Source organism: Protopterus annectens, chromosome 4.part1 (genome assembly GCF_019279795.1).
Source record: "Protopterus annectens isolate FY-2018-M chromosome 4.part1, PAN1.0, whole genome shotgun sequence".
In the NCBI taxonomy this organism is placed as follows: Eukaryota; Metazoa; Chordata; order Ceratodontiformes; family Protopteridae; genus Protopterus; species Protopterus annectens.
In genome coordinates, this window is record NC_056734.1 from 381464297 (window position 1) to 381485296 (window position 21000).

At 38.7% G+C, this 21000-nt stretch overlaps 1 protein-coding gene across 1 annotated transcript in view; it reads right to left on the bottom strand.

Annotated features, from left to right (window-relative positions):
* Positions 1-21000, bottom strand: part of PPFIA4 (PTPRF interacting protein alpha 4) — a 1641692-nt gene that overhangs the window by 202188 nt on the left and 1418504 nt on the right. The window contains exon 20 of the mRNA XM_044070202.1: positions 10688-10781. Coding sequence (XP_043926137.1) covers positions 10688-10781 — 94 coding nt within the window. The remainder of the gene's footprint in view (positions 1-10687; positions 10782-21000) is intronic.

Sequence of the window (21000 nt, forward strand, 5' to 3'; positions counted from 1 at the left end):
TGATGGTCAGAAAAAGGACAAGAAAGGGTCACTGCAGATATTAGAGCCTGAGACACCATAGCTGAAATAAATATATAGTCTACTCTGCTATGACCAATACCAGTGAAGACAGTAGAAGTATATCATGAATCTTTCAGGCGGAAGAGGTCTCCAAGAATCCTACAAACAAAATTTTTCAAAATGCTCCTGTAAGAGTAATAAGGCTTTGATATGCCTCTCTGCCTTAGGATTAGTACAGAATATAACAATTCACTACACTGACATAGCCACCTAAGCTTATCGGATGATTCTGTTGATTAAAATTGTCTAGAGAGGAGAAGAGGTTAGCAAAGAAGGAAGACGGAGAAATAATTAGGAGCATACACTGAGTCTAGGATCCATTAACCTTCAGGTATCTTCACTCTGGTGAGGACCTTCTGCCCTTCCAAATCACTTACTTGATTTATTACTTACCAAGCTAACTAAGGATAAATTAAAATCACCAACCCCTAAAAAATCACATGGTCCCACTACACACCCCAAACACTTGTGCCTGTTCTACATCTTCAATTCCTGTATGGAAGCCACATCACATTTCTTTCTCTTACATCAATATTTACACACATTCTGCTTAGTTTTGGAGTCTAACCCTCTAGTAATTTATAGACCCAAAGTTTAAAATAGTCATAATAACAATGAACAAATACTGAATCAAAATTAGCATTGAGGTCATATTCTTAGACACATTAAGAGCAATTGCTAATAACAACGAATCAGTACACACATAAATAGGCATCACTATACGGATTACAATGTGGCATACATTGTCACTAGTATTAGGTGGAACATGCCACCTTAAGCTCAAAATACAATGCCACCACATCCACTAATGTGAACTAACCCAAAAAACAATCAGAAATTGAAATGTACACACACGGGTGTGTTCAATGCACACTTAATAAACAAGATATCACTGTTGTCTTGCACACCTGGCTGCACTTGTTTTTGAAATCCAAAGTTAATCTATATAAAGCGTTCCAGATATCTTTCAGAAAGAAAGTTTATTTTACTAATAGAGTATTGTTGTCAAACTATGTTACTTTCTTTGGGCTTGTCTCCTTCTTAAGAAATTGAAGTCTTTCCTACTGGTCATTTTGTTTGAGGCAGGGTGGCATTACTCCACTTTGGAGATGGATATTGCAACTGGTTCATAGTAGGTATGCAGTTTAGCAGACCAATAGAGAGATTGGCAGAAATTCCCAATAGCTCTACAATAAATAGCTAAGTGACTTTCATAAAGTCACACAGAAAGCAAATGAAGACTGAGGGAGTCAAACCCTGTACCACAGGATGTTAAAAGCCAATCACCTTAATTCTCTGCTCTACCTACCACACAGTCTTCTGAAAAGGAAAGTTGGATTACTAGGCAAATCCAGTTGTGATAACAACCTTAAATCTGATTTGCATGATTCAGTATATATCAGACCCTAGTACTTTGGTGGGTTTTCTACATCATTTACATTATGGCATTAGTGCTTACTGCCAGGTAAGTGCAGCCCATCAGGACACGATGAGCGGAACATAGTATAACTTGAGTTTGGAGAAATGTCTAAACAGAAAGTTTTCAGAAAATATGGTACCAGAAAGGTTATGGATCTGTATTTTCTTTGACTTTGCCTTTAGGCAGAATGTACACCACAGAATGTAGTGGGTGGCATTTCATTCACCCTTGCTGAATTACAAATAGTTTCTCAGTCACCATATTACCTGCAAAGGGCCTTCTGAAATATATGACACATGGGGAATATCTTTGATCCTGTGCAAGTCGTCGAAGTGAAGAATCACTAGAGGAGATGACATTATCCTGCACAGAAGTGGACCCTCCTCTACACCTATCCCAGCCAGGTACCTAACAAAAAACTTTACCTCCTTGTCTAACTCATTCCCAACAATAAGCTAACCCTTGGTGCTTTGAAAATAGCAGCCATGTGTTTTCACTCAGCAAAAAACATCCACTTCCTCTCCTTTACTTATTGCTACTAGCAGCGATGTCATCATCAATGTAGTTGAGAAATATAAGATCCTCAATCTTATCTGATCAAACGTTTGCATGCAACACACCAACCTAATAGTCCTAAAAATAACTGCTCAACTCAAAGCTTCTTACTGTGTCGCTAATCACTTCACCAAAAATTCTAGAAAAGCCTTCACCAAGAATGTCTTCATATCAAGACTTGAATAAGCTATGCCAGTCACCACGCTGCACTCTCCTTACAATCCCCACAAAATACCACCCTTAAATGCAATATACATCTCTCTCTCAGCTAGAGCACTGGTATCAGTTAAACAAATGCATCAAAATCCCCCTTCCCTTACTCTCTTAAAAGTCACAGCAGCAATGCCAACCACCTCTCAAAACAGCTTTAGGTAAAAAGGCTTCGGTAAAATTGCCCACTGTAACAGAAATTATATTCCTACTGATTTTAGCTAAGTAACAAAATATGCCACTTTTAGAAGAAAACTCATTAAATACCTTTAAAACTCACACCTGCTTTCTAGACAAAGGCTGAATTCAAGATCCTTCTGCCTACTCCTCCAATGACAGACTGCATTTATAACGCTGTGGACATTTGGCCTCTCACTACACCTTTTCCTAACTCTCACCCGTTACTTTCTTGCACTACTTTGCTGCAGGTAAGACTATGTAACAGGTAACTCTACAACTCTGGGTGACAGAGCAGGTTTCTCTCTGGTCTAGTGGTGTCTTCTGAGAATAAGTACGAATGGTAATGGCCTGTCCTAAAATTGTATTCAATACACAAAGTAATACTGTATATCTTACTCTTATTGTCATCATTCCCTATCAAACAGCCACTGCAGTGCCATTACTATGTAATGAAAACTTTGTAAACTGCCAGAAAATAATTCCACCAACAACTTGAGCTAAAGTCTCATTTGGCCTTTTTTGTTTGTTTTATGTTAACTCTGACTATGTCTGCCAAATGCGATTTTGTTTGTCATTTGCTTATTATTCTAATTTTATGGTTTGGTACTCAGGTCATGGCTGATAGGGGTACTTGGACCAGTCCCTTCTTGTGGGAAGGTAACAGGTTTTTAGAATTTAGGACTCTCCAGATTTCCTCAGTTCTCCCTTTGCACTCTTAATTTAGACATAATTATTTTTCCATGTTTCCCTCACAGTTTATTCTGCCTTTTGGTAAAACTGTTTTTCATGGGGGGGCATAGCTGTTGTGAAATGTCCATGTTAAGTATAGTGAGGTGTGGGGTGTTCTTGCTGTTACCAAACTTTGTGAAGGGATGTACTATGATCTAAGGTATATTTGGGGGGGGGGGGCTAAGAACTCTTCCCACTGAGCAGTTAACAGTGAACACAAAGTCTACTGAGGAGCAAAAAATGCTTCTTTACCTGCTAATGCAAAATTTTATAATGAAATTTACCCTGAATCCAAACTGCTGACTATCTCAGAACAGTAACAGTTTGTTTGTGTCTTTCGGCTTTTCCCGGTTAGGGGTCGCCACAGCGGAACTCCGGTCCGCTAATGATTGGTAGTTGATTTTTACGTGCCGAGGTACCAGCCCTGATGCACAACCTTCAACAAAGGTATGCCCATTCACGCATGTCTCCACACAGAAGACACTCTAGCTGTGAATCGAACCGGACAGCGTCTTACTGTGAGGCGACAACGCTACCGCAGCACCACCTCAGAACAGTAACAGTAACTACTAATATTACTGGGTTTGTGTTTTAGCAGCTCTGTTTTAGTCATGACAAGAGTAATTATTTTCACATGGCAATATTTTAGTCAAAACAGTAGTAACCAGAAATTAAACAGTCAGGAAGGCCTTAATGTTCAGACAGTTTTAACAGTATAACAAAACTTGGTTCAGTACCACTGTTGTTGTTTGTTAGTACCTTAGACTGACACTGTAATTTTTATTTTTTTTTTTAGCACACTGGCTGACCACAACATCCATACACTGTAACCCTTTGTCTTCATGGGTGCCGAAACCATAGAGCGAGGGGGAGCCCCCTCACTTTTATAGTTAAAAGCATACCTCCCAACCATACCTTCATCCCTGATTTTGTTTTTAAACTTCTTTTCTTTCATGCTTTTGAGCTGACATCATCGGTGACATCAGCTCCAGCTGTCCGGCTGGCTGTTTGAATGAAACGGCTATGAGCACGGAAACAGAATGGAGTTGGCTGCTTATTTCTGCTTTCTGATGGAACAGAGGTATTTCTGCACCTGAGCTTTTTCCGAAAGGAGGTTTTGTCGAGTTGGAGGTATTTCTGCTTTCTGCGCCTGAGCTGCAGAACTTACAGAATGGAGGTATAGGTAGAGGTAGAGGTATTTCTGCTTTCTGAATGGAGGTTTATCTGCTTTCTGTGCCTGAGCTACAGAACTTACAGAATGGTGGTATGGGTATTGAGATTTCCTTGTGAAAGGTAACTAAAGTTGAACAGTGTGTTTGTGTGTGTATGTGTGTGTGTGTGTGTGGCAAGGTCTGCATTTACATGTGTTTGTGCATACATTAGCATGTATTTATTTATTTATGCCTCCTAGGGTAACGCACTGATCAGTGGTGACCATTTGCATGCACAGCCAGGGTGAGAATTCACAAATTTAGAAGAAGTAAAGATATACATATATATGTGCACAGAAAGAAAAAGACTGAGATTTATAGATGGTGGCAACAGCAGGGTCAAGCTAGCAAACTAATGGCCTTCAAGAAGCTTGAATGCTGTTACCTCACATAGATATGTTTTATCTTTAATATAGTCATTCAGATTTTTTTATTTAAGTATTTGTTTTTACATGACACTGCCACAAAGATAGCATTTCAAAGGCATAGTAGACTCTTTGCAATGTATTTCTCTCTCTTTTGCCCTGTTGTTTACATGTTGACACTACTACATGTTTGTTCTAGGCACAGCTTTTCAAACAACAGTCAGTTTGTCACTGCTTTGGAAACAAAGAGAAAGGTCCAACTGCGGTATCTGTATACAGTGCAGTAAAGAGATATCCCTAGCAATCTTTCAAAACAGGTTTACTTATGTTGTCTGAGTTCCTGCACTTTCTCAAGCTGCATAAAATGCTTGGTGAGAAAGGGGTACAGGTAAAAAGAGCCTAAAGTCCCTAGCCACCACCACTTGCAAATTTACACCTCATATTTTTGTTCTATTCCTCATTAAATCTGTGTTTTTTTTGCAGGATTTTTGTGGCAAATTGTATTTGAATTTCAGACTTCATATTCTTCAGAAAATAAATGGCAACACAAAACCTTTTATTTTAGCAATTTTCTAAGTTTACAAGATCAGTATTTGAAAATCGTCCCTATTTTAGGGCTGTATTCCCCTGTTATTGGCTTTGTCCAGGTGTTTTGTGCTAAGATGTTGAGACCTATGGTGAGAAGTGAGAACAGAATTCTATATTCCCCAGTTATTGGCTTTGTCCAGGTTTTTTGTGCTAAGAGTGAGAGCTATGCTGAGAAGTGAGAACTGAATTCAGTAAATGATAACCATTTACATTTCAGTCTTTCTGTCTTTCAGGAAAATGCTGATTTGGTATAGTGGATGTTGCTCTGACTGTAGTGGACAGGGTCCTGAGTTCAAGACTTGGCAGTGAAATTCATGGTGGTAACACAACTTTTTATTCTTGCAACTTTCCAAAATTATACAAGCAATGTTTAAAATGTGTCCCTGGTTTTTGGCCTTTTGCCCCCCCCCCCCCAAAAAAAAAAACTGAAATTGAAAATAAGTGCAAGAAGCTGTGCAAGATGCCTATGGCTTACACTACTGTCATTCTATATATATATATATATATATATATATATATATATATATATATATATATATAGTGTGTGTGGAAGTAGACTTTTATGATGGAAATGTTCTGAATTGGGCAGTTTTGTCATTATTGGTTCATGCATTTTGTTTCATTGCCTACTGGAAAAATGTTCATACAATAAATTTAAAATGTGCACTGACTTAAGTGTAACAAGTGTGCTGTATTATACAAGGAATATAATTTAATAAAGTCAGGAAGGTGTATCAAAGAACACATGTATGTTTCTTGTTTTGTGTGCAAGGGGCCTATTTGATAAGGTTCATAGATAGATAAGGTTCATAGACTCCCAACCCTTTGCAAACAGCCCAAAGGTAGTCTTTATCCACCACTGGCCAGATACATTTTCTTTGGATGTGGTGTGAGTTTCAATGCTGTTTCAATGAGTGTGAGTTTTAAGGGCAGATACGTTTTAATGCTAAGTCTATTTTCATTGTGAGACAGTATTGCTTTGTCTAGAAGGCATCTATTAGTGTTTGTGCATTGTGCTATAAAATGTAAAAATAAAATCCAAATAATCATTGTAGAAGTAAAGTAGTATGCACACATTGGTGTTTTTAGTAAATGGGGTGAACTCACCAGGTAATGGGACATTGGAATGGCTGCAGTGGGACTCTGGTGCCATATTTTGGTTGTCTGTTTTTCAGTTTGCATTTGAAAGTTGGCATCCCACAATTCCATTTGAGTGGGTGGGGTTACGTAATTATGTATGCAAATTTTACACTAATCAGCGTACAGATTTGTACCTATTTTTCATGGGTCTTGTCCAGGTTTTTGATGTTTCTAGGTTGAGAGGTATACTTGCAAGACCTGACAGGAAAAATTAAGGAAGTGGAGTTTTCACTCTAACGTGGATTCACGCGCAGAAGTTAAAGGAGGATCCATGCGTTGTACGCTAACGTAGATCCGCACGCGGAAGTTAAACAAACTAGACTAGCTGTCAGTAAAGAGAGTTTCAAGAGTTATGCTTCTGCTGTTCTGTTGTTCTGCTGGTACTGCCAGAGCCAGAGTCATGCTGGTAGGAGAGTTTTGTTCCTTTATTTGTTCTGTGCTGATCATTGTTGCCAGAGACTTTCAAAAGTTGCCCTGATCATTGCAGCCATATCTGCTGCCCAGTGCTGATATTCTGTGTGCATCATTGTTGTCATGCCTGCTGCCCAGTGTTGACAGTGTGTGTGTCTGCCATGCCTGCTGATTGTGTGTGTGTGTGTGTGTGTGTGTGTGTGTGTGTGTGTGTGTGTGTGTGTGTGTGTGTGCGTGCGCGTGTGTGTGTGTGTGCCATGCCTGCTGATTTTGTGTGTGCCTGCCATGCCTGCTGATTTTGTACCTATGTTGTGGTAGTAAATAGTTTTAAAAAATTGCCCTTTTTAGATCACTAAGTGCCCCTCTCACCCCCCCCCCCGTCTTCAACAGCTTCCGGTGCCCCTGTTTGTCTTATTCTCTTGGTAGTCACTGTCTGTCTTACCACTGCAAACTGGATATTATTACAAATTCATATTTTCTGTTAACCAAAACATCCATCCCACAAAGACTGCTTGTTTAAACAACTGAATTACAAACTACATAAATTATAACTATATGTAGATTGAGTAGACTTACAGATAGTTGAAACATAAAACCATAACTGCAAGCAAGAACATATATACACAATGAGCACTGGACAATGATAAGGTGTAGAAGTTGAGTGGACATGGGGTAAGACTAGGGATAAATGTGGTTAGGGAAGCTGTCCATCTATGCATAATCACTACCCTGATAACATAGCTAAGCAGTTGGATACACAGAACATAGCTGAAAGAGGGAGAGACAACTCTATCTGTCCTCAAACACTATTTCAGTGCAAGACAATGGACAGACAGTAGGCACACAGAAGCAGCTATGACTAAAGGCTGGATATGTGAAGTGAGACAGGTGATGGAGACAAAAGGAGGACAGACAGGTAAGGCTGACACAAGACACCCAAGAAGACACTAAGCATACTGAAAGGTGATACAGTGAGAGAGAGACAGTAAAAGGCAAGACAACTATGTAAGTAAGTAGCTATGCGTACCAAAAGGAATGGAACGGAGCTATAACATAAAACCTAATAACCACAAACACTATCCTATTAATGGACCACAAGACGCAGACGAATCCCTTGAAAATAAACCGTAAAAGCACAAAACACCACCGTGCTATGAAATTAAAAAATATAAACTTTAATAAAAGCCAGTGATAAATAACAGGTTAGAGGTTAAGCACTTTCATCTGAGACAATCAAGGACTTCTTCAGAACAAAGCTAACTGAGTTAATGATTTAAATAAAAATTACAAAATGACATCATCACATCAATTAATTCCTAGCTAGCATTTAAAGCAATGCTAGCCAAATGCAGCCAACTATATGTATTCACTTATAAGAAAATGTTAAAAATTCTAAATAACATCACCGGTGTCTACAATTTTAATTGTTTCAGTTTTAAAATACAATCTATAGAAATAGTTTCATTATGCCCAGGAGATTTGTCACTGGCAATTGCTAACTGCCATTTAAGTTCAAGAGCCTCTAGTTTCAATTTCCATGCCCCCCCCCCTCTCCCAGACTGAACTGCATGGAATCAAGCACCCAGAATTTAAAGGAAATGGTCTGGGTTTTCACTGACATGCCTTCCAAATGCACTTTTTCCATTTCTTTTACCAGTGTCATATATGTGTTCGTAAATTTGTTCTTTAATTTTTCTCTCAGTGTTTCCTTTATAAAAACCTGCATGTAACTGACACTTAGCAACATAAATTACTCTTTTTGAAGTGCAATTATAATAGGCATTCTTACTGACCCATTCTTTCTCATTTAGATAAATTCTATCTCCTTCTAAGATGTATTTGTATTGTACCCATGCACCACATTTAAAGGTGCCTTTATTCAAACCCTTATTATAACCCAGTTTCTTCAAACTGCTGGATTCCAACATGCCTCTAAAATTCCTATCCCTTTTATATACAATTTTTGCGTCATTCCCCAGTAGGTTAAACAATTCTTCATCCGCTCTAAAAACATTCCAGTTTTTTCCCATCAGCACTGTAAGTAATAATAAAAGCTTTCCTTAAATCTTTTTAATTGTTACCACTATGAACATTTTGCATTCATCCAAGAAGTGGTCTGTATTGCCCCTCTTCCCTTTTCCTCACTACTTCCATCATTATAGCAGCTACCGACTCACAGGGATAACCTCTGGACAAAAACATACTTTTCAATTTTTGTATTTCATCAAGGAAAATCTCCAAATCGGAAGCCATCCTAGCTGCCCTTACCATCCTCCCTTCGCTATAGCTTTTTTTCTTATGGTAAGGGTGACAGCTGTAAAAACGCAGTGTAGTGTGTGAATATGTGGCTTTCCTAAAAATACTGGACACAAACTTTTTTCTAGTTCTATCTTTAACCAATAAAAAAAATTGATCTTCTCTGATGACTGACTGGATGTAAATTTAAAAAATTCAGTGGTATTGTCCAGAAAATTTACAAAATCTTGTAGCTCTTCAATACTTCCTGTCTAAAATATATTACACAAATATCATCAAGAAATCTACAGTACAGGTTCCATTTTGTTTTAAAAATAGTACAGAATTTTCCTCCCAATAGGCCATTACTATATTGGCCTAGACTGGGGCGCATGCAGCAGCCATTGCCACACCAGTCTTCTGATTGTAAAATGAGCTTTCAAAATATATAAAATTATTGTATAATACCATCTCTAACAAAGTGACTATTTTGTAAATCACATGGTTATCCTAGTTGGTATGCTTGTTCAAGTATTCTTCCACCCATTGGGTACCAAAGTCATGGGAAATCATGGCAAACAGATCTTTCACATCTACTGTTACAAAAATGAGATTTTCCATGTACAGGGATGCAGTAATTTGCATTAAAACATCTCAGGAATCATTTACTGCATACATATGGTTATTCAAAACATATTTCACAAAATAATCAATGTATTTCATCAGAGGATATGTTTTAGAATTGATGGCATTGACTGTGGGTCTTAAAGGTGGATCATTTAGATCCTTATGGATCTTTGTTATTCTAAAATTTCTGGGAATCATATGTTGTGCACTTAACAAGACCTTATATAAATCCCCATCTATTATCTTATCCATTAAAAATTGTTACTTAAATCATTGGTAACTCAGTTAGCTTTGTTCTGAAGAAGTCCTTGATTGTCTCAGATGAAAGCACTTAACCTCTAAACTCTTATTTATCATTATCTTTTACTAAAGTTTATTCTTTTAATTTCGTACCACGGTGGTGTTTTGTGCTTTTGCGGTTAATTTTCAAGGGATTCATCCATGCATCTTGTGGTCCGTTAATAGGAGCTTGTTTGTGGTTATTAAGTAAGTGGGTATGTCAGGAAACAAAAACTGAGAAGGTAAGTTAGTTAAATCAGCAAGAGACAAGTAGACAAGAATTACACTGATCCATGTTAGGTATGAGGCACAAAAATACAGTGACGTTGCAGACATGGTCTACAGATGATGACATGTAGTATACAAAATAATTCCCTTAAAATCCAGTAGCTGTGTATATCCCTTATAGCCAGCTTTCTTAATTTATTAACATTTTCCAATTTGTCATCTGGTTTTGCATGCTTATCAGTGTCTTGCAGATCCTGTGCATATATACTCTGACATAAGTAGACAATGTTTTCTGAGGATGGGTAGAAACATCAAACAGAAGTCAAGACTTTACAAAAGTTTAGTCCCAGCACATCACCTGACAAATTCAACTCCATTATGTTTGGATACAATCGTATTACTTTGTTTATTGTATACTCCATTTACTTATAAACCCAGCATCCACTTACTTTTTTTTTAATCGACGATCTCTCTCAGCTTTTGTTCCCAGCTTGCCTGGTCCAATACCATCTTGTATTCCAAAGTCAGTGTCTAAAATACTACCTGTAGGAGAGATACATAACAAATACATTAATACTCCCTAAGCGAATCCTTTGCAGCATGTGGAATACCTGGAGCATTCTTATTGTATCATTTCGCAAGGTTCTTAAAATCAACATAAGCAGATAAATTGGTGCCCTGGCAATCACCCCCCCCCCCTCAAATACACACAGGCAACCCCAACAAACCAAGGAAAAAGGGGGGGGGGAGTAAACAGTTACAATACCACAGCTCTTTCCTGTCTCACCAAATATATATGTCAGCATATTTTCTTTTCTTTTACAGTGTTATATCCTGGCTCCTTAATTATAGTGTCAGTCATGCTGACACACCTGGAGACCAGTTGGAACACTGAGTCATGCTGACAAACCTGGTGACCAATAGGAACATTGTCTAAAGTGCTGAACATGTCCCTTAACAGCTTGCATCATGGCAGCCTCCTCCCCCTGGCCTTTTTCCGGTTCTTAAAATCGAGTTTTTACACTAAAGGCACACGTTCACACATGCACAGTATTCTAACAGCAGAACAGAATACACAAAGGTTCTCCATTTCTTTACCTCTGTTCAAACACAGAACTGCATCCAGAAGAAAATATTATATATTTTTTAAATACACTAGGTCCAGCTTATTTGATACAGTGACTGCAGAATCTCAAGCGAGGGGGTGGGGGGGTGGGGGGGGTAATACAGTTACTGCACACAGCTCTTGTAAAAAATTAACTGATGATGTATCATTGTTATAACTTAATTCAAGAAGACTTAATAGGTGGATTGTATACATTGGTGGAATCCCAGGAAGTGTTTCCAAAAGAAATCCTTCAGAAAAGATACTGTAACCTGCAGTGGGGCTAAAAGCTACAGTAATTTTCAGAGGTATGCACCGACAGTCAGGTGGTTATAGCACAGATACCATAAACATTCAAACAACATGCACTGAAGGCAGCTGTTTTCACCCAACCAGGTGGGAATTCCCTCTTGCCATGTTGGTCAAGTGCCTTTTAGCCCTCTAGGACAATGAAATTTGCATTCAAAACGGATAGGGTCCATTTGGTAATTGCAACACCCTTGCTGCCATGAGCAGGGGAAAGAAACAGTCTGCCCATGTGCTAGTCTACAGATGTGAAACAACTGGCAGAATCCGTCCAGTATAAGAAGGATCTGTTCTCCCTATTCAGATCTCAGACAGACATGAAAAATAGTGAAATGACGGAAAAAATAGGTAGGGATCTCACTTCTATCCTCCACCACCACCAGTCACGTGGGTCACACCATCTTTTTTTTTTTGTTAGAAATGCTAGGAGATAGGTCACATCATTGCTTAGCCTTAAAACAGCTCCCTCACTGCTTGCCTTACCTGAGAATCCCACATACTCTTATCCACATCCCTGAGAAATGCCCAAGCATGGCCAATATTCTTCTTCAGCATACACTAAATAGACACTTACATTCAAGTGATAAAAACTTTTACTGTGACCAAACACAATAATTTGGCAGGCAACTCGCTTGCCTCACGTCACGTCTCCAAAATGTGGCATAACATTCCACACCCTCTAAGACAAACTCTACATGTAAATCCTTTAAACAGAATGTAAAGTTATATTTAATGGACACTTTGTGTTGCTCCACCCCCTCCCCTGCTAGATCAATCTACTTTTTCTCTCAATACCAATTAACTCTGTCTACTCCAAACCTGTTAGACTTGGTCCTGGTCTTCCTCTACCCCCAGCTAAAGTAAAATACTTCTTTCCCTCAATAATACCATAACTATATCCTTCCTATATTAATCAATGTATCAAGGATAAACTGCAAGGATACACCACGAGAATAGATGCATAAAATCTTCTTTTATTCCAGTAGAAACATAAGATAGGATAAGCGCTTTCGCGTGCGCTGTGCACGCTTCATCAGATCAATTAAATCAAATAAAAACACTTCTTATATATAAAAATCCATCCAATAGAATTCAATCAATAAAACCATTAAGTTCAGATAGAACTAATTAATCAATTAAAACTTTACAGCATTAAACTTCTGAAGCTGAAACCAAACGAATGAATTTGACAAGGCTTCTTGCACCATATAAATTCACATTCAGTTATCGCTAAACAAACCTTGTCTTATTCTATTGTTAATCTATTATTTTATTTTGTTCACAATGACATATAAAATTTAACTTCACTGATTGACATTAAACATATATTTGTATATTATATTTGCTTAGAAATCATGATAAATATACAATTGCTTTTAAATAAATGTGCATTTAAAGCACCAGTTGCCGTTAATTCCATTTCGTTGGAAGAACTTCTTTCATTCCGTAATAGACAGTCACAGTAAAAATCTCTACTATGCATAAATACATTCTACATAGTATCATTTGACAAACCATTTTACCAGTGCATAATATAGGCTAACTTCAATATAGTAGCTGTATATAAAACGTGAATATAAAAAGGAAAATCATAAACTCACTAATAATTAGTAAATATGAATAAATATGATAACACTAATAATTAATATAGAATACAGCCTTAGTCTATTATATCTAAACACTACATAGAATTTTAGGCTGTTCTCCTCTCCACAAGAGGCGTTCCAATAGTGGAACTGATAAAACTATTAAACTAATAAATGAGAATGTGTTGCAAAAAACAATATATTAAAAACATAATAGATTTATCCATATACCAAGTATCAGGTCAAGTAAAAGCAAACTCGGCAGTAGCTGCAGGCTCAAAAGGTTGTAGAGTGAGTTTCTCCAACACAAAATTGAGATCCCAAGCAGGAGTAGGAGCTCTACGTGGGGGTCTTATATTCTTTGCCCCTCTAAGGAATTGCTTAAACAAAGGATGAGAAAATAATGGTGGGTCACAGTCATAGTGAGCAGAAATTGCTGCAGCATGAACCTTTATAGAGGAGAAGGACAAACCTTTGTCCAATAACTCAGTAAGGTATTGAAGAGCAACACTCAAATTAGGTTTAGAAACATCAAAATCCTTTGCTGTACTCCAAATTAAAAATCTCCTCCATTTATCTGCGTAAACTTTCCTTGTACTAGGCCTTCTGGCCTCCAAAATAACATTCAAAACTTGTTGTGGAAGCTGAGACCCTCCAGGGTTTAAAACAGAATATGCCAGGCTGTCAGATGCAGAGAGTGAAGTTTGACATTGAGTAAATGACTGTTCTCCTGAGACAGCAGGTGAGGAATTGAAGGCAAAGGCCATGGAGGCTCCCGTACCAGACTTCTCAGTAATGGGTACTAGTGCTGTCGAGGCCAATCCCCAGCTATTAAAATCATGTTTGGCTTGTCCTGTCTGACCTTCAGGAGTACCTTTGGGAGGAGAGGCAGAGGTGGAAAGGCATACACGTGAAGATTGCTCCAATTGAATGAGAGAGCATGCACTTTCCAAGCTGTGGGATGAAACCTTTTTGTGCAAAACTTTGGCAGCTGGTAATTTAGTGGAGAAGCGAACAGATCTATGTCTGGAGTTCCCCATAACACTGTCAATTTCTGAAATACATGAGGATCCAATTTCCACTCGTGGGGATCCATAATTTGTCTGCTCAACACATCTGCTAAGGAGTTCTGTGCCCCTGGCAGAAACCTTGCCTGAAGATTTAGCTGTAAACTGAGAGCAGTCTCCCACAAAATCATTGCTTGTCTGCATAGAGGATATGAATGCGTCCCCTTGCTTGTTGATGTACCACATGACAGTTGTGTTGTCTGTTTGAATCAACACCTGCCCTGGAAGAAGTAAATCCTTGAAAGCTATCAATGCAAATTGGACTGCTAACATCTCCTTCAAGTTGATATGTAAATGTTGAAGTCTGGCAGGCCACGTGTCTTGTACCCATTTTCCATTTAGATGAGCTCCCCAAGCTTTGTCTGAGGCATCTGTCGTTAGAATCTGACTCGCCTCTGGCCGGGTCACAGAGAGTCCCTTGTTTAGGTGACATTCCTGAGCCCACCACAAAAATTCCTTTTGAATGCAAGGTATTATCTGAATGACAGTGTCCATATCTTGGCAGTGCTGTGTCCATACATTTTGAGATACCATTGTAGCTTCCTCATATGCAGTTTGGCATTGGGAAGTACCAGAATACAAGATGCCATGAACCCCAAGGCTTGAAGGACTGTCCTTGCAGTCAGCCTGGACTGACGAGACAATTGGTGGAAGTAAAGAGAAAGATTCTTTTGTTTGTCCGGGGTCAAAAGGCCATCTGGGATGCTGTATTCAGTCTCACACCCAGAAAGCACATGTCCTGAGAGGGTACTAGACTGGACTTTATTTCGCTCACAGAATACCCCAGGCATCTTAACACTGCCATCACATACTGTAAATGATGAAGAAGTTCGCCCTTTTCTTGGGCCAGAATCAGGCAATCCTCCAAATAAGGATAGATTTGTATTCCTCTTAGCCTGAAGAAAGCTACCACTGGAGCCAGAACCTTCGTGAATACTCTGGGCAGTAGATAAGCCAAAGGGCAATGCAGAGAACTGATAATGAGAAGTCCCAGCCCGAAAACGCAGATACTTCCTGCAACTGAGCCTGATAGGAACATGAAGGTAAGCCTCCTTGAGATCCAGAGTCACCATCCAGTGATCTTTGCCCAGCAGAGGTAAAAGCTGTTGTAACATCAACATTTTGAACTTGGGAATGTCCAGATATGTGTTGAGGATAGATAAATCCAAAATTGGTCTCCACGTGTTCCCTTTCTTTGGTACTAGAAACAGGCGAGAATAAAATCCTAGGCCCACTTCTGGCAGAGGGACCGGTTGTATGGCCCCTATTTGAAGTAGTAGAGAAATTTGTTTGTGAGCCTCTAGTCTTTGCTGAGGAGGAACGTCTGGCATGCCTTTGAAAGGAGGCAAGGTATGGAAATAAAACTTGTAACCTTGATGTATGATATCCAATACCCATTTGTCTTGGGTAATCAAAATCCAATTTTCCTTGAAGAGTGCCAACCTTCCTCCCAAAGGTGCTGCCAGGCAAGAAGGATCTGGCAGCTGAAAAAGTAGGTCATTGGGCCTGTTTACGAAAGGTCTGGCCCCTGCCCTCACCCGAAGATTGTGCAGGTGAACTCCCTGTTCTAGGTCTGAAAGAACTCTGAGCTCTGCCCCTACCACGCCTAGATCTACCCCTAGACTGAGAATCATAAGAAGGATACGTCCACCCCTTAGCAGGCCAATTCCTACTAAACTGGAGGCTGAACTTGCAAAAATCTTTAACAGCCTGCATAGACTTAGCCTTGTCTTCCATTTTCTTCAAGACTGACTCCACAGGTGAACCAAACAACACATCAGACTGCAAAGGAGCATCCAAAATCCTTGTCTTAACATGGTCAGATAAATTCTGATCCTTCAGCCAGGCGTGCCTGCGAAGAACTGAACCAGTGGCAGCCACCCTAGACGCAGGCCTGCACAGCATCAAAACCACATTGTAATGAATGCTTACCCACCTGTTCAGAGACATGCACCAAATCTTGTAATTCTTTACACTCAATGCCTTCCGCCAGAGCATCCACCTTAGACTTCAATTGAGAAAGAAGAAAGTTTTGATATTTCAACATATGAAACTGGCAATTCAAAGCCCTAATAGCTAAGGTAGAAGATGTATAGACCTTCTTTCCCCATCTATCCAAAGCTCTGGCCTCTTTATCTAGAGGAACCGGATTTTTACAACAGAGGCCTTGACACCCTTAGGTCCCTGACTAATAGTTTCTGGGTCCGCCCTAGGACTCTTATAAAGATATTTATGAGCCTCAGGCACCCTGTAATACCTATCCAGTTTAACAGGCAGGAGGCAGAGAATCAGGATTAAGTGAAGCCTCTGAAAACACATCTTCCACAACATCCAGAACAGGGGTATAGCCAAGGGCCTATGTTGGGGTAAAAGCAAAATTCCTAAGCCTTTTCCGAGAATCAGAGAAGTCCTGACCTTCCCACTTAAAATGTTCCCTCATAGAATGAAGTGTCTCTGAAAAGAAAAATCCTCTGGAGGAGAAGCAGAAGGAGTGGAATCATCAGCATCAGAATCAGAATAAGGAGAGTACTCCTGCAAGTCTTCAGCAAGACTCTGAAACATCCGAAGCCTGCTCAAAACTTCCCAACTCTGGCTCCACCCTAGGCCTCTTATCAGGAGGGGGCAAAGAACCTCTAATCAGAGTAATCAAATCTTCTGCCATTTTAAGCATGTGCTTCTTAGGCACAGACCCTGCTGAACTAGGAGTGACACCAACAGAAGCTAAACCTGGCCTGCCTCTGGGAGAAGCCTTGGAAACAGAAGGAGAGGGCCTACCCACCCTAGGAAGGGAGGGGAGTACAGTAACCTGAGAAGCCCCTTCAGCCTGACCTGCCTCCTGAGAGGCCACATCCTGCAAAATCAAAGTCTCCCCCTGAGACTCCAGAGAAGTCTCCGTCGGAACCACCGGTTCCACTGAAGCCTCTAAAGAACCGGCGTCCGGAATGGACGACTCATCTTGCCTGGGTTTAACAGTTTTGTCTTTGCGCTTCTACGTAGAAGCGGGCGCCGGAGAGTCCGATGGCATATTATAATTGCACCGCTTACCGAAGACCAGCCTAGCACAATCTAACCTTCGCTTAATAGTGTGCTTATTGAACCTAGCACAAAAGCGACACCCAACAACGTCGTGCTCAGGCCCCAAACAAGGAATGCACAAAGAATGATAATCCCTATGCGGTATCTGTTTCCCACAAGAAATACAGTTATTCACTTTTTCTGACATCCGGTAAAACACTGAGGCAAGAAAAAAACAAAATATTCCCCAACGGGGTACTTAGCCAACTTGGATTCGGTCTGAAACTCCAAACTCGAAAAATTTCAGAACGCCGAACGGCACTTGCAACGCTGCTTCTGCATCGGACCATGCGGCAAAAAAGACTGAGGAAATGACGTCGGTCATGCGCTTTTGTACCCTGATGTCCTGATGTCAGTTTTAAGCGCCTTGACCGACGTCAGCCTAATACTTTGGTATTCGGGCCGACCGAGGACAGCGGACTACCCATATGTAAGGACTGCAGCAATGTGAGATGAAGAACATCTCTATTTTGTTACTATTGCATTATTGTCTTATGTTAGTATGTCTATCTTCAATGCTCTTTTTCTTATCAAATTTTCTTATTCCCATATAGCATTAAAGCTAAAAATTCTTAACATTAATCATCAACTTATGATATTATCTCTTTTCAAGAATGGGTTTCAAAGACACATAATTATTTATTCCTGGTTCCTTATGTGCTCCGGATTTGAAAATCCAGCCTAGCTCTACTTCCAATAAATGGTTGACATTGTCACCTAATCTGTTGCTAGTCTTCACTATTTGCAATACCCTAAATTTAAACGCATGTGTAGGATTAACATTAATATGTTTCGCCAATGCATTTAATTCATTTCTTTTGCGAATGTCGTATATGTGATTATAAATACGTTCTTTTAATTTTCTTTTTGTTAATCCAATATAAAAAGCTTCGCAAGAAGTACAGTTCGCCATATAAATCAAGTTAGTGCTGTCACAATCAGCATGTATTCTTGGTTTAAATTCGAAAAAGCCATGTGGATGTCGATACTCTTGTGTAGTATTTATATATTTACACATGTTACATCGCTTACAAGGGAAGGTGCCCCATAATACATCATTACTATACACCTTTATGTCATTCAAACTTCTTGAAAAGATATCTTTCAAATTATCACAAGTCCTAAACATAAAAGTGGGTTTCTGTCCCACTACTTGCCTAATGTCATCCATTATTGTCAGAATATTCCAATTCTTGGTTATTATTTTCCTAATATGTGCATTATCGTTCGTATATTTCATTAAGTAAGCTATTTTATTGCTATTTCTATCCATTCCACTATGTTCTCTTATATGTTTAGATCTATAATAACTTATTCCCATATTTTTCTTTATTGTATTTTCTTGATCCATATTTTTTCGATTCAAAAATGGAAGTATAATATCATCTCTTATCTCCTTGGTCAAATTATAGTTATAGCCTCTTTCAGTAAATATTTGTACCATATTATTCGCTTCTTGCTCTAATATTAGTGGATCTTTACATAATTTAGTCAGTCTTAAAAATTGTCCTTTCATTATCCCTGTAAAAGTATGTCTAGGATGCATACTACTTTGTTCTAACATATTATTCTTCCAACACTTCTTTCTAAAAATCTTTGAGGTCAAACTGCCTTTTATATCGAAGTATAAATTCACATCCAAATAATTGATACTTTTATTGGAATATTCATATGTAAATTTCAAGAATTCTGTCGTGGATTCCAAATATATGATAAATTGCTGTAATTCTGTGACTGTCCCATTCCAGAATAACACTACGTCATCAACAAATCTTCTATAAAAACATATTTTTTCCATCCAAATACTATCAAACAGACATGATTTTTCCCAAAAATATAAGACCAAATTCGCGTAAGAATTCGCACATGGGGTGCCCATAGCAACACCCCATGTTTGAAGATAGTATTTATTATTAAATAAAAATACATTATTATATAACACCAGGTCAAGCAATTGGCTTATCAAAATCTGCCTATCTGCAGAAAATTCACTTTCTTTCATCATGATTTCACGAATAGCTTGCAGGCCATATTCATTTGGTATGCAAGTAAACAAATTACATATATCCAATGTCACTAATAATAATTTGCCTGAAGTCATTTGGTCTTGTGAGATTAACTCTATCCCTTGTAAAAGATTTTGTGTATCTCTTAATATAGTAACTACTTTATCAACCATAGGTCTGAGCATTTTTTCTAAAAATATTGAAAGGTTATAAGTAGCCCAATTTCTCCCAGAGACTATAGGTCTCATTGGTATAGGTTTAATTTCTTTGTGTATTTTGGGCAAACCTTTTAAAGTTGGTATCAATGGCTCCTGAATGTACAAAAAATCATGCATTTCGCTGCTAATTTGGTGGCACATAAGTAAGTCATATAAATTATTTTTTATGTTACTAATTATTTTATTAACTTGCCCTAAGGCCAACTCACTATAACTGTTTGTAGAGTTAAGAGATGTCTCTATGTTTTTAATATATTCTTCTCTATTTAGTATTACTACTCCACCACCCTTGTCAGCAGAAGTAATCAGGATATCATTATTTCTCTTCAATTCTTGAAGTGACTCATATTCATTTCTATCTAAGTTACAAAACTTGTTGCTAACATGCTTCAAAGAATAGAATTTATATAAATCATTCTCACATGACTTCACAAAACATTCTACCATCGCTGGTAGTTGAGGAGAAAAAGTGCTCTTGCTTTTAAAAACATCTACATTAACATTTTTGGTAGCTTCAGATAAATTTTTCTTGTCATTAAAAAACAACTTTAAAGCAATATTCCTTGCAAACATTCTCAGATCGGTGAAAGTTTCTGCCAAAACACTCGGTTGTGACGGTATAAACTTTAGCCCTTTATTTAATAGAGATAGATCAGAAACAGATAAAACATAATCAGAATAATTAAACACCAGTCCAGTCAATTCAGCATTCTTTTCTGTTGCCCGTACCTGTCCTGTGAATATTTCCGTTTTCTCGGTCCCCGACTTGTTGATCTCCCTCTGTTGAACCGATCCTGCTTGATCGGAAAAGGGCCATCGATAGGTTTATTAAAAGTGGCAATATTGCGTCTAATCGTGCCTGTCCTTTCCGGATCATCAGCATGTATCAAGGCCTGTTGATTCGGGGGTGGAGTGCTATGATTCTGATCCTCTATGTGTTGTTGCCTTCTTACTTCATTCGGCTCCGTGCTGCAGGAAGCGGCTCCAGACAATGGCGCCAAATTTAAAACAGTGGATCTTCCTGTTTCCGGTTCTACATTTTGTGAAAGAACTTTGCTATTAGTTCTAGTATTGTTGGCCTCATTTGTTCTGGGCCAAACAAAGATATTACCCATTGTAAAGTCTTGAACATCTCTAGCTAGTTTTCTTTCTTTTATCTTCTTTAATTTGTCGCTATATATATTAATCTGTGCACAGATGTTATTAAGCTTCCTTATACATGTCTCTGATTTAAAACGGTCAGTAATATCTCTATACAGGCCGTCTGTTCTCTTTTGTAGCTCCGCTTCAATGGGTTCAAAATGTTCTAATAGCAAATTAACATATTTGAAGCCAAGTTCCAAATTCATTTCTTGCCATTTTTTGAGTAAAGCAGGGTATAACTGACCATAGGTAGGCA